The sequence below is a fragment of the Anoplophora glabripennis genome, unplaced genomic scaffold (genome assembly GCF_000390285.2).
Source record: "Anoplophora glabripennis isolate ALB-LARVAE unplaced genomic scaffold, Agla_2.0 scaffold525, whole genome shotgun sequence".
Classification (NCBI taxonomy): Eukaryota; Metazoa; Arthropoda; class Insecta; order Coleoptera; family Cerambycidae; genus Anoplophora; species Anoplophora glabripennis.
This window is the reverse complement of record NW_019416791.1, coordinates 335,143-350,796: the sequence shown is the minus strand read 5'-3', so window position 1 is coordinate 350,796 and position 15,654 is coordinate 335,143. Positions and strand designations below refer to the sequence as shown.

Genomic DNA, 15,654 nt, shown 5'->3' with positions numbered 1-15,654 from the left:
AATGCACCTAGAAAATCCGACAATGAATACTATAATCCCAACACTTTGTAAGAAACATTTCACATTCGCCCGACATAAAGGCGTAGTAAAGAAAATCCACGGCGAAGCTTTCCTTCTTCCTGTCGGTCACTCATCCGATTCTGGTTAACCCCAGACCACGCAGCAGTTTTCTTGACATGCAGATTATCTCGAGTGTTCGCCATTCCTTCTCAGATTTTATCGAATTCGCAAAGCCGGGGACGTGAAAGGCAATCGCACACACATATAATGTCCCTGCGGGACGCGTATCCACTGGGAATGTCCAGAAACGGAGGTTATTGATATGCCGCGTATCAAACGTGGAAATTCAATAAACAGTTCTAATATTAGGTTTTTCCCATTCTGCCGTCAGTTTCTGGGATAAACAAGACCAGAAGATTATCTTATAGGCGCATTGGGCAACAGTTTTGGTACACAGTAAGAAATGATATGAAAGAAAATATATTTGATGTAATAAAATATGCGAGTGGGTTATTTTACACCCTTGATAATAAAATTAAAAAGACGGTCGCCTTGAAAACCAATAATAGTGTTTTAACTAACAGGAGTAGAGTTGTTTCAAAATCTTTTTGACCTTCACATGCGCAGAAACATAATTCCGACCGTTGCCTAAATTATTCCACATCCTAAANGCGAAGATTTGTATCCTTTATTTAAAATCCGTAAATCATGTGAACTGGTAAAACAACGAGAATTATGTTAATTTAGTTTTAAAGAAATGAAATGACACTCACGCCCATCTCTCGTCCAAGTCAAAGAAAATGTTGGATGCAATTTTGAAGGTTCTGTGATAGAAATTACATTATTACTCACTGTTCGTGTTTTTAATTTCTATTTTAGTAATGTTACAAAAGTGTTGCAACTATAACTAATTTTGTAGATATAAAGTTTGCTGAGAAATATTTATGTTCCTTTGTTATTCCGTACAAATGCTTTTATCTCAAGTATTACTAATTATATTAATCAAGCAAAGAAAACTTTATGTAACCTTAAATATTTCTGGGTAATGATTACGATGTTTTTATAAACCATTAAATATATTAAAAGGATTTATCAACTTTATTTTTTATTCCAATAAATATATCACAGCTTCCTAGATTTTTTTAATTAATCTAGTTTTTTAAAAACATTACAAAAAATCATCTGTTGTGGATAATTTATTGTTGATAACAATGTTCATGGGATTTAGGAAAATTGTATATGTTTGAAATCAATTTCGTTTTTATCAAGTCTTTCAAATGTAGTCCCCCCTTGCTGTCAGCTGATTGCGACGTTGCCGCATTAATCCTCAAGTCAGACAGAAATGCAATTATTGGTTTCTGTTTCTAATTAATACAGCTGTACTATGTTCAAAACTTACATTAGTTTTACATCAAAAATTAGATACTACTATCCATGGAAAAGTTTTGTTTCACAAAAAAAGAGCCGCACCGTCCATCTTAGCCATATAAACCTATGTTAAAATGAACAACTTTCAACAACAATATCTCAAAATCTAGATTCAAAAAAAATTTCAAAAAAAAAATAAATAAACACAGAGTGAGCACTGGGTAATACGCTATATAAATTTCAAGTACATCTGTGCATTTGAATAAACTCGATATACTTACCTCCTTAAGGAGCATTTTGAATTTAGTTCATCAAGTAGGATTTTTTAAATTTATAATTGCCCTGAAGGCGTCACAAAAAAGAGGACAATACGCCGTCAATTACATTTTTTCTTACCCAAAGTTTCGATATTCTTCATTGGTCACCGTCTTGTGTCAATAAGGGAGAAAATACATGTTCAAACAGACTTTATTGCTAAATTATTGGTAGTAATAACATATTGCTTTTCGATAAATACTTTTATTCTGTCTGAATAAAATGCAAGGTACAAGAAATTATGAAACGAATACAATAACAAAAATTAAATACTGTACAAAATCTTTTAAAAAATATATATTTCTTAGTATGTCGTACATTGTACTCTTAAAGTATTCCTAAAATACGTGTTTATTTCGCTTTATATACAGGAGATAATCGTACAAAATACTAACTTCTCACACCACTGCCTCTTGTAGAGAAGACAACAGTATATTTGATATTTAACGAATTTCTACGCTATTAATATGAAGGAAGGTCATCACTCACTTTGAGATATAAAAATATACAATTGAACAAGTTGTAGTAATATAAAATTGAGCAATTAATATGTTTCGTTGCATAAGTTTGCTTAAAACACCCAGTGCTGAAAAAATCAAAACATCTTCCTCAAGGGCATGGGGTTTTAAGCAGTGTAGTTTATTCTATATTTAAACACTTTTATCATTTAGGAACTATACAAATCCACTTGTACATATCTTACAACAGCTTAAAAAAATGAAAGATTTACACTGTTACAAAATATTTGTGCAGTCTGAATACAATTTCGATTTAAGTAGCCCACCGTTATTAAACTCGTACAAATATTTTTCCCTCAAGTAGAACTCCTTCTAAAACATCGCTGAAATCGATCTCACTTACTTTCTACACATTTATAACCATATAAAAAAATACTAAATATTGCGTTCATTCAATAAACAATAAATATTGCAACCTAAAATTGAGACCCAGTTCTGAGACCAATCTCCTCCGGTTTCAGGAGGTGCCACCCGAGTCGGACATGTTTCCGGTGGTGTTGGACGGTTCCGGTGACCCGGAGGAATTGTGGCAGTGCGTGCAGTGCAAGCAGACGTTGCACGATCCCAATTTCTTGGCGAGGACGGAGCGCAGCTTTAGCGCCGGTCCCAGTTTCATATTCATTGTGGTGGTCAGGTGTTCCTCCGTCAACAGCGGCAAGCCCGCGCCATCTATGCGCTGATCGCGAAACGTCTGAAAACAAAGAGGAAGGTTACTGTAGAGATCTCTTTCAAATTGGTCGTAGTTCTTAAGCATTAATAATGCTGACTATCATTAACAGATGTCTCTGGTAACAAAATACGCCGAACACTAAGAATTGAATTGTTTCATTGGGTTTTTAAGTTTTATGTGGGGATTGTGGGGTGTATCTTATGGGGTGAAATAAGGAAAGATATTTACCAATCGAACCAGTTCAAAACTGTGTAAAATTTTGCACAATCGATTATGAATTATGCCATCTGTTATAGAAGACTTGTACTGGTGATTAAAGTTGAACAACTTTATTTTCACTGCCATAGATGGATGAGGTAATAAAATCAAAGGTGCAATGAGCAAGTAACCAGTAGCGTATACAAATCCCAAAAAGTGGGGTGGGCGAAGTTGGTGATTGGATGCACCTGGATTTTCAGATAAAATTAGATATATTAAGTTTCATTTTCTGTGATAGTAACATATCTCTCTTATGCTTAGTTTTCAGGATATTAGACTAATAGGGTGAGGAGTTTTAAAGGAACAAAGTATATTTATGCAACGTTTGTGCTGCTATTATATCGTTGCATACTTGATAATATACATGGTTCTTATCGGGCATTTGTAGACGCGACAAATTTGCCTCGAATAAGTTTTATCATTGTGATTGTAAATTTGTTTTGTTACTTATCACAACAATAAACACTGATTATCGGAGAGAAATCAATATGTTATTGCTAAAGGTACCCACCTTCACCATGTGTTACTGTGACTAATAGTCCAGACACTGAAGCATTTTGGCTACCAATTTTATCGGATGGAATGGATTGACGTGAAATCAAAACGTTCAACGTCCTGTAGCGGAGAAATTAAAAGTTTTTCGAGGAAAACTTATATAACACTTATTAAACTTCTTTAAAAGACCTCTAAATTGAGTTGTGGTAAAAGTCGTTAGCATGAAAACTAATGAAGTTACAATCAAAATAAAATTATTGTCTTGATTTTTGAGAAAAAAAATCGGTATTAAAATTAATGACGACGGAAAAAAAATTAAACGTATTCCTTCTACAATTTACTTTTATATATTAACAGTAGATTCTGGGATTTGAACGATTTTAGAAGCCTAAATTCAAAAAAATATTTCATTTACTTTTGAATAAAATTTTACAATTTTTGTAAAAATCGCCTTTTTAAAAATATTTTAAAACCCAACAGGTTTTAAAAAAATGATATAATAAGAAATTGTAGGTTTTTCTTACTGAAAAATTTACTTTTTTTTTTTAAATTTTTGTAGGACAGACTGGGTTATGACCGTTAGAAGCTCAAAACTAAGCTCCAAGACTTTCGTTCCTCAGCCCTTTTAGCTTACAAATCTAAAACGCGAGGGGATAAAAAAACTGCAAATCACAGAACTTAAAGTGCTTTAAATTCCCTACAAAATGGTTTTTTGAGTAAATTACATTACATTTTTTCGGTAAAATTTTCGGAGCGGGTAAATTACCATCATCTTTGTGTATTTTGGAGCACTTGTGAACTGATTTATAAGTATTTTAATAGTATACATACACACGTATCCGAGGTCACATGTATATGTATGTGTACATTCGGAAATTAAAAAAAAATAATTATACCATCATACTCCCATATAATTTTTAGGAAATTTTTCTGTAAGCGAGAGGGTTTTTTATGAGGGGTAGGTCTTCCATAAGGGTTTTTTTGGGTGTTCGACAAGTTGCAATATATCATAGATCATTTGAAAACCAATAAAAAGTTTATAATTCAATATATGCATACCATTAAAACATCTCAAGCTTTCAATAATATTTTTTTGTTTATTTTATTATAAGGGATGGTTTTTAAGGGTTGCAATTTTGTAATGAGTCGTAAACTTTCTAATGAATAACAAAAGAAATGCAATACATTGTGAATGCACCAAAAGAATATTTTAAACTGTTAAAAACGTTTTTTTCTATTTTTAATTTGGTCATAGAAGGATAGTTTTTAAGGATTTTTAAGGGTTGAAAAGTAATTAAATTTCATAAATTATATTAAAAACATGAAAGGAACTTTATCCAATATATTTGAGCATGAATTGAATCTTTAAAATACGTAAATCTGCGATTTTCGCATTGTTTCGTACAAGGGTAGTTTTCACCCCCAAACAGAAAAAAGCACACATCTAGACAATATAACTTTTGAAGTGGGGGGTCAGATGAGCTTGTATGCAAATTTTCAGGAAAATCCATGCTATCCGAAAAAATTGAGAGCTTTTACCTTATTTTTGCCTTCAGTGACTGGACTATAAATTTATGCAGCATTGGTGAAAATTAAACTGGTCATATTTTGCAAATGTAGGACATGTGCTGTTTTTTTAAGAGGCGGTTTCTATAAAGAATTTTTGTGACGAAAAAGTTTCAGAAGAAATTTGCAATATAAAAAATAACACTAAGGGTTGCTGACCAAGAGACCTCGAAAAATTTGCAGATATATTCTTTATTATAATCAACTAATTAACACAAACAGAATTTTTTTCTTTACTTATTGCTTATTTTGCCAACTGTGGTTATTTTTATGAAAACAGTTTTCACTAATCAAAAATCACATGCTGATATGTTTTTCAATAGATATCCTGCATGTCATTAGAAATAATCCACAGGATACAAAGGGTACAGTTAAATTTTTTGCACAGAACAGATCTCTGCATGCATGTAGGTGGTGGACATTTTGAACCTGTTTTAAGACAGGTCAATAATAATTAGTTATTTTTCTGATTTTTAGATCGTTTAGATTGGTTACATTGTTTAGATTGTGTTGGATTAATTAAATTATTTTAAGAAAGTAGGATTTTTACTCTGTCAATTCTGTTTGCAGTAAAATTGTTAAATAAACGAAATTTAAAATTGTAATTGCACTGTTTCTTTAAAGGAATAAAGGAATATTTCTTGCTAACTATTGCTCCTGATTTCGTTTATCAGTGGAGTTGAAAATAACTTTTAAACAAAGTTATGCATTTACAAATTTAAATGCTGTTTTGTTGAAAACGATTGGTTTTAGAGATATTAGCAAGGTATATCTTTTTTAAGTTTTAAGTTGCGGGAAAAAAACTTTTCCAGCCCAAAGTGAAATACACCGTGGAACAAAAAGTTTTGGCAGTTTAAATGCATCCTAAATGGTCGCTTGTGGCGCTCTCTAGAAGATACAACAAAATTGTCGATAAATTCGAATGCTTCATCCCAAAAACCCCCGGATACGAAATTTCACGAAATTAGCTCGAAGTAGTCGATAGATATTAAAGAAAATGTTACTTATATTTTTAATTTTGACACCCTGTCCCTGTAGCTCCGTTATTATCAATTTTTGGAATAAGGCAAGTAGGTAGAGACACCCTGTATATGCTTGTAAATGTGAAATATATGACTGTCTCCACAACTAGATCAATAGAAAGGTTTCGCTACAAGGAAGAAAGATGAAAATGTCGTTCCGTTACATCACAATACACAAACACGGTTTCAGCCTGTTAAGCCTTATTATTTACAGTAGTTTATTATAACAGGGGGATTGATTAAATTGTTATCTCGCAACATCGCCAGCTCTGCCCGAACTGAGCATCTATTATTCATGGCAAGAAAGCGAACGGTATGGCGCAATTTACTCTCTCGCGAAATAATTTTAATTATGTATAATAACAGTTAAAGTGATTAAACTATAACGACGGTATGTGCAGCAGCCTGAAAATTACTTCTAAAGCACTGCGTATAATAACACACGCCGCGGCACGGGCCACCGAGTCTTTCACCGGCTTCGCCCCTAGCACTGGAGAACGCGCTGAAAAGTCGAAGAAAGTGGCACGATCCATAAAATAGAGGTACAGGATGTAAAACGACACAGTGTTAAAAATTAAGGAGAGTTTCTTGATTCAAATTTATATACAGTTTCTTAACGGGTGGACACTTGGTCGTGCATGTACTAGACTTTAGTCTGCAGAGTAGTTGTTGCTCACAGTATGATTATTTAAATATATATTGGGAGCTTGGACATTGTATGATATAGAAAAATGGTTAAATAGAAGATGAACATAGTTTCTTCAAGCTGTTTGGATTTTCGAAATATGTGAAAAATGCCTCTAAATACAGGGTGATTCATAAATGGCGATCAAAAATGAAACCTCGTATTCTTTGGTGAATTATAAGGGGAGTCTTTCCTATAAAGTTGTTATTTAGGACGCTTCGTTAAAAAGATACAGGGTGTTAAAAATATTATTAATTTTTTTAAATAATTTAAAAACTACATAGTAAGTAAAATAATTTGAAATTGGGCACATGTATTTATGTAAACATTGTCCAAAATCTCGGGGCTTTTCTTAAAATTTACATTCTCCAGTGGCGGAGATACAGGGTATCGCTGGCATATAAAAATAAAAATAAAATAGTACGTCAATGCTTTACAGTAACAACTATGATATTTTCGGATTCGTCTTTCAATTTTCTACAAACTACTACTCTTACTCACTTAAAAACCAACTGAAAACACTTTTATAATTTTTATAATTCAATGCCGGTAGGGGTAAACAGCTCTCGGAGTAGTTGTTTCTCGCAGCACTGACAAGTCAAACTTTTACTTAAATGACATGACAAACACTAATCATTCGGTTATTTATTCGAATAAAGAAATTAATAACATTAGTCGTCATTTTAATAATTTTATTTTGAGTAAATGCTCAGAAATACCTCCATTTGCACGAACACAGGCGCGACATCTTTTTATAACGAAAATGTAATTTGTTCGAAATTTATTGTTGCTTGAATTTGATGAAAAACATTATTTATTCTTTCTTCTAAGTGCTCAGAATGTCAAAGTTGCTACATGAAAATCAGGTTTTTTTTAGAAAAACATAAAAATTGTAAAAAAGTGAAAGACGAATCCGAAAATACCATAATTGTTACCGTAAAACAGTGGCGTACTATTTTATTTAAGAAAATATGCCACCGATACCCTATATCTCCACCACTGGAGCATGCAAATTTTAGGAAAAGCCCTCAGACTTTGGACAATGTTTACATAAATACATGTGCCCTATTTCAATATGAAAATTGCACAGGAAATGATGTTGGTTTGTTGAAAATGCAACGTTAAAACAAAAAACTAATATCATAACAATGTTGTAACATTTAAATAAGCCATAAAAACGAAAAACGTGCGATATCTTTTTTAAAAATATCTCGAAAATCTAAACAGCTAGAAGCAGTATGCGAAGCTTTTTCAAAACAGAATGATCTAAAATTGAATTAATTTAACAGCTAAAAGCAGTCTGCGAAGTTCTTCAAAACAGAATGATCTAAAATTGAATCAATTTAACAGTTTTTTGTTGTCATTTCATTTTTGTGATACCTACAGGATGTAAAAGATATTGTAATTAAATTTCGTGTGTACATTATAGGAATTAAATGGCAATTAAGTCTCAACTCAAAGCAGTGACATTGATCTGATATGCTGGTTATGTTTTCCTCAAAAATTACGACACGCTTGTAAAAAACATATTCTTATTGATTTTAAAACAAAATGTACTGGCTATTCGAATTCAAAAATGATACAAAATAATATAAATAATATTAGAGAAATAGTATTTGTTCAAATTTTCCCAAAACCAATGTCTTCAAGAGCAACAAAGGTTTATACAAAAATATTCTTAAAGTGTTTAAATATAAATCGGTATAAAAGTCATATTTTCTGATCTATAGATCCTAAACGGCTATTTTCCGTATGTTTTATGATAAATAATAAATTGTTAAAGCATAAAGAAGATTACATTTTCTATCCCGAAAAAAAAAAAAGTTGAAGATACTAAATCTAGCAATCTTCCTTTGAAAAGATGATATAGACATATCTGCCTCTGATCTGAAGGTTCGCATCAATCAATTTATTCGTTACGTGTCTAGCCCCACCCTAATGCCTGCCCTGTCGGCCTGGCGTGCCGGTGAACAATCCAGGTTTTTTGCTGACCCTGCATTTCATTGTTGTTTGTGTGTGGGTATGATGCGTTGCTTGGTAGAATATATGGCCCATGTTTTTATGGCAGTCAGTAACATTGTGTATCTTGAGGCATAGAGCGGCACAAGGCTTGACCACATATTTAGCCTATTTCTGCTACTACAACGCGAATTGCCGCATGCTAGCATAATATAGCTTACTGCTGTTTATTTATTTGTCGTCACAAAGTTTCCGATGTCTAGTAATTATTAGTTATTACCTATTTACTGGATATCTCTGGTATAATTCAATGCTAGTTGTGGCGTTTAACACATAGAGTAGCTCTTTTTAGCAATATCAACAGTTAGGAATATTGTTTGTGAGGTTAGATATACATATTTTGCATGCCTATGATGATTTAATTTAATAGGATTTTTTAAATTTGTTTCAATTACTTAGCTTAAATATCTTTATAAAAAGTAAAAATATAAAACTTTACATGTAACTTAAACGAATCATTTTTGGGTTAAGGTCGACCTCAATTCATTTGTTTTACCTGAGGAATGTGTATTTTCTGGGATACTCTGCATAAAATTCCCTTAGGCTCCGTACACTAAGAAAAATGTACGGACCAGAACAAACAGTTGTCGGTAACTAAGAATTAATTTAATTTCAATCATATTCTTCTTTGGGTCTTTCACCAAGACACGACCTATCTGCATCTCATCTAGACCACGTCAATTTAGGTGCTAGTATAGCCCCATTGCGAACTGTTTTCCCTGACAATCTCCGACGTCAAGTGCCGGCCACTTAGAAAGGCTCGTGGTTAGCAGCACCTGAACCAAGTCGTGTCCTTATTAATGGTTGGCGTGTCCGTTGGGAGCGTTACGCATCCAACGCTAAAAGATCGTGTAGCACACGTTCTCCGTCGACCGCTCTACTTCCTCGCGATGTTCGCCCATTCCAACGCAACTTTTAAACACCGCCATAACAGCAAACTAATTAATCTCTCTAACACACATGCAAGAAGTGTACATTGTGCCCGGGTACGTTCACATTCACCGCCCGTTCCCTGTCAGGTGTGAAAAATTAACCGCTAATTTAGATATAATGGCGTTGGGTCGCGATAAATTTCGAGATAGGAGGTTCGCCGCGCAGCGCACTGCTTTATTAATTGCACCGTCGATATACGGTCTCGCTGGTCGAGATTGTACGGGATTTTTTTCGGTCAGGTGCGTGACTTTGGAATTTGGGAACGGTGCGAGGTCGAAAAGTCGACGTCAGCGTGAATAAATCTCCTTTTTCGCCGATCGACATTAACGGCGTAGTTTTAGTGACGGCTGGCTGTCAGGCACTAAAGTGTCACATTTTACGCCTAGGCATTAGAATCATATCATTTTTACTGCCGCTAATATAATATAAATTAAAAATAAAATTTGTTCATTAACGAAAGTAATTTTATTTATTGTAAACATTTATGGTGAAATTAGAACAGCCTGTAACGGATATCCCTTGTCCTGTTTGCTTTGAAACATTTACTTCCTCTGTGAAGGTTGAAGTTTTTTCACTGGTAGACGGTTTATGGACTATTGAATCTTCCAAAGTGGTTGAATTATTTAAAAAATCGTTTCCAGCACTTGATTTATCCACTGATTTACGAGTTATGGACTCCTCAATGCACCGTTGAAGATATCCATCTACCATGAACTTTTAAAGTTGTGACATCAGCTCCTGAATACAGGGTATATATAAAATCTATAGAAATTAAACTACAGCTTCCTAACAATATTTGTAATAGAAAAGTCCTATACGAAAAAGTTCTATTTTTGCGTTCTTTTTTCGTAAATTAAAGTTCAATTATGCATCAAAATATTTTCTCTGGAACGGTCCTGTCCTTGTACTGTACCATGAGTTACGTGCTGTAGACCAATCGCGTAAACAAATCGTCGTTGAAGATAGAAAGATACTTCTCAATTTTTCGTAATCTCGTGAAGATTTTTATCGGCCCATATGTACATTTTATGAAAATTCACTACATCACGTGTAAATGTCGCCTCATCTGTTACACAAACGTAAGTAGGAAAGTCTACTTGATTGTAAAAACCAACGACCTCAGAAAGGATAGACAGTGCATTGTCTTGGTTTGTTTTGTTCTACAGTAAATATTTTGAGAACTCAGCCTCCTATTGGCTAAAGACATGTGGTAAGGTGCGCGCGCAGTACCTGCTCTATGCTAGATGTTTATTATTGTTTACGACTGTCGGCCGCCATTAATTCTTTGCGTGCTTACTGAGTTTAACGTTGTGTTTACCGTGGATTATTAGTTTCTTTGGCAGAATTTATAGTTTTTGTGAATAGACAATGGGAAAATATTGTGTTATATGTAGATTTCGCTTTAAAAGTGGAGGCAATCGCTCTTTTCACAGGTAGGTAGATTTACCATGGGCGTAACAGATAACAGACGGTAGTTTAAAACAAAATTTGAAATAGAAAATTTTCAGTGCAATAATATTGAAAATATAAAATATTTTTTTAAAACGTGAATTGTGTGTTACGGTTAAATAAAAAGTAACATGAATTGCAAAGGCAACATTATTTAAAAGGAAATATACCTAGGTAATTTGATTTTAGGATTCCTTCGAATGTTGAACGCCGAGACGTTTGGCTCTCTCGCATTTTGAGCTGTATAGGAAAGGAAAATAGTCCTAAAGATAGTGTTGTATGTTCAGATCACTTCACATCAAGTGATTTCTTAATAAGACCTGGTGGCCGAGTTTATCTTAAGGACACAGCAGTTCCTGAGTTCCCAAGTTCGTTTAGTCAAAATACAGGACCCCTATTAAAATTGTATAAACAATTTTTTGCACATAATTCGGGATCACTTTGTATCAATTGCCACCATAACAAATTAGATCCAATAAATCTGTTTTAAGAAATTAAAGAACTTAAAAATATGTGTAATGACCCCATTTACTATTTCTCTTTCATTTATCACTTAATTGTCCTACTTGATATGCATATTATTGTATACAAGTATAGTATAGCTACCATACTATATGTAACTGTAACTTTGTGATTCCTATTTGAACTGGTAAAAACTTTTATTAATTAGTATTATTTAACATATTGATGTATATTGTTACTGAGAAAATAAAGATTGTTGTAACTAGTATTACTTTTTTTTCGGCAGTAAGTGCCGTTATGGAGTAAAACGAACATGGTTCTATTCATTTAAAAAGGAAGTCATTAATATTATTTTAAAATCAAATTAGGTGTGAAATCGGTAAGTATATATAAATTAGACAAATATTAAAATGTATCACCCTTTTTAACACACACGCCACTGGTTAAGAGTTCCCTAGTAAACAAAGAACTATCTTCATCCTTGTTTAATAGCAGGATGTCTCAAGTTGTGGAAAATCAAAACAATTCCTTTGCAATGTATTGGGAATTACTTGTCTAGTCATTCTGAGATCTTTGGTAAAAACGCATTCGTTGATCACAATCCGGGGGTAAAATCTGTTGAACTGGTTGCAGATGACTGGGTGCAACAACTGGCGCCTTAAGATGCGACGTACGGTACGAGATGAGGTTCCTACTTGCTTCAAGATTTTCCAACACTGCATCTTCAACATTAAGGATCACTTGCTGATTAGGTCCTTCTTCTCAAGGATAACACTTCCCGTATGTCGCAGCCACTGAACGCACGGCAGGATTGCATTTGCACGTTCCTGGTACAACCTAGTCGCCGCGAGCGCATTTTCTCCGGCTGCACCATACACTAACACCATATCGACACGTTCGGAAATAGTAAATGCACTATTTTCTCGGTTCATTGTAAAACTAGTTTGTACACAAACTAAAAAATTGCAAAGTGAGAAATAGGAATCTCTTTTTTAATGTAGTTGGCACGCTATTCTTATTTTTTACTTCTTTATAAAAATTACACTGCCACTATCGCGGAATTACAAAATACAAACTTTTGTCTGAAATCTTTTACTTTTTAACACTGATGGGTCGATGGACGATGCCTAATATTTAATAATTAAGTGAATAATGAATTCAATACAAATATAAAATCAGTTGACTGCAAAAATTTTTTGACAATGCAACCTAGCCTTTTTTTGGTATTACTAGTAGGTATTAGATTCTACCGACTTAAATTAAAGGTAAAAACATTTCCAAAGTTTTTAACACACATTTTCTTTGAATCAATGAACTTTAATTTACAAAAAAAAAACGCGAAGATAGAACTTTTTCGTATAAGAGTTTTCCATTACAAATACCACCAGGAAGCTGTAGTTTAATTTTTATAGATTATACACGCCACACCCTGTATATTAATAGTGTAGCTGAAGTTCTACGGAAACAATGTCCGGTATATTCGTGAGCATCCTTCAGTTTGAGAAGCAACTTGTTTTGGCATTATCGCAAATGTGTGAATTCATATTAAATCTGTTACTATCTGTTTGTGTAGGATTTGCGGTACTATATTTCCTATATAAGTCAAATATTCGCTTACAATAATGGATCTTTTCTTGCTTTGTTTGCTATTATGATAAAATTAAAATTGATCGGCGCAAAAAAGATGTGTTTAACTTGGCAGTAAAGTAGATTTAATGCCTTTAGTAGACTCGGCTGCGCCTCGTCTATTAAATACTAGCCGTGACATTAAATTTTGTACTTTAGTGCCTAGTTAAACAAATAACTATTATTCACTTGTAAATAGTAAAAACTGGTTTCTGTATTATTCTACATGTACTCTCATAAAATCTTAGAGAAAATAATTTAGAATTATTATGGTTATTAAGTTCTACAGGGTGATACTAAAATGTGCAGCGAAATTTATACGGCGGACATTAGATGTCAAAATAGATTGCTTAGATTTAATTTATCCAGATACCAAAATGCATCCCTAACGAGTTGCAGCTCCTTAAATTTGAAATGAAAAAAGTAAACATTTTTCCCAAACATCTAAAAATATTTTTGTCAAATTTGGCACATGTTTTTTAATAAATGTTAGGGATAGACGCTCTATGTTCCACCCTGTACTTTTTATACTCCATATTTTTCCATACTCCACAGTATGTTTATTTCTTCTTTTGCTTTTTGGTACGGTGGTTTACAGACTGTCGCTTCATGTAAACGAAGCTGTAACACTGAAAATTTGTTAAGACCGATGTATGCTGTAAGTAAAGCTTTTACCATGGAATATTCAGACCAAAGACTTGGCAGTTTTATATATTCTGTGCTTTCTTAAAAATAGGTGCAAAGAACACATTTTCCGCAAGATTTTCGTTTTTTTATTACATATTACAAAAAAGATAAGTATTGTCGGAATTAAACAGAACCAACACACGCAGAGTAAATAATGTTAAAAAAGTGTGGTTAAATTTTTCTGTTGCTTATTTTTATATCAAAAACAAATCTGATTCTATTGCCAATGTACAAATAATGAATTCTCTCACTTTAGTATTATTTATAGGAATTTCGTTGAAACTGGTAAACAAAGTTAGTAATTATGATATTTATTGACTTAATTTTATAAACATTTTATGTTTATATAACTTTTTCCACATAAATTCACTTACAAAGACGACTTTAGCATCCCATAACATGAAATGGTATATTTTTTGATAAAAATATGGATACATACTTGTATACAAATTCCGAAACATTCCGTATATCGCACCATTGTCCACAATAAGAATTATTCAAAGGTCAAATTAATAGCGGAAATTCCAATTGTTATTAACAATTACTGAACTATGCCTCTGTATTTTGCATAAAATAAACACCGGGTATGATAAAATGCAATTACTTTGACAGAAAGCGACAAGCGGTTGATTATATAAGAGAGTTATGGCCGCGACAAAGATTGCTTTTTTTCCAATCTGTTTGTTTACCTCTGGACATTTCTAGTAGTAGTAAATTTCAATGGCAATAGGTTTAATTGCTCATTAATGAAAGTAAAGTTGTTATGTCGAGGCCATACGGCGGATAAAAGAATATTAATAAACAAGATTTCATGTTGCCACATATTTATGCCTACGGAATAACAAATGTAATTGCTTTTTTTATTAGGAATTATATAATGCAAGGAGACGGGAATTGATGATGGTCATTTTTAAACACGTTCGGTAGGACGCACAGAGATAATATGTTGTGAAGCCGATTAGGTTCCCGTATTAAGCTATCAATAATGCGACTTTTTTACGTACTGGAAATATGCTGTGTTTTTAAACGCAGACTGATGCAAATGATGCCAGACATTCGTCAAACATAAATATCGTCAACTATTTTCAAATTATTATTTGACCAAATCTATAGCTCCAAGTTATATTACATACATGATGCACAAATGTGAAATATGAGCACATCGATATGCACCATCCACACGACACAGCATTTGTTTACTTTTAACAAATAGTTCGATTGATTGGATTAACAATATATCGACTAATGAGATATTAAGAGACACAAGGGCGTCACGAGCCAATGGGCTAGGAGGGGGGCAAGATAAGAGAGAGGATGGGAGAAATTTATAAATAATTATAGGTAGAAATTGGTACAGCGAGTTAAAATATTTTTAATAAAACCTTTTTAAAAACAAAAAAATGTATAAATAACTAAAAAAATAAAGAAATTCAACGAAAATTAGGTAAAACATAATCTTCTCGGATTTTTTAAAAATTTGTCGACCAATTTATTAATAAAATCTTTTTTAAAATATGGAAATGTATTACTTTTTAACAAAATTTTATATTTTTAAATTCTTTTATCTACAAATATTTATAC

At 32.9% G+C, this 15,654-nt stretch overlaps 1 protein-coding gene across 1 annotated transcript in view; it reads right to left on the bottom strand.

Annotated features, from left to right (window-relative positions):
• Window positions 1-1,965: 1,965 nt before the first annotated feature.
• The window catches only part of LOC108911586, a 151,797-nt gene continuing 138,108 nt past the window's right edge, over window positions 1,966-15,654 (bottom strand). The window contains exon 6 of the mRNA XM_018716561.2: window positions 1,966-2,892. Within this exon, the coding sequence (XP_018572077.1) occupies window positions 2,659-2,892 (234 nt within the window). The 3' untranslated portion in view covers window positions 1,966-2,658. The remainder of the gene's footprint in view (window positions 2,893-15,654) is intronic.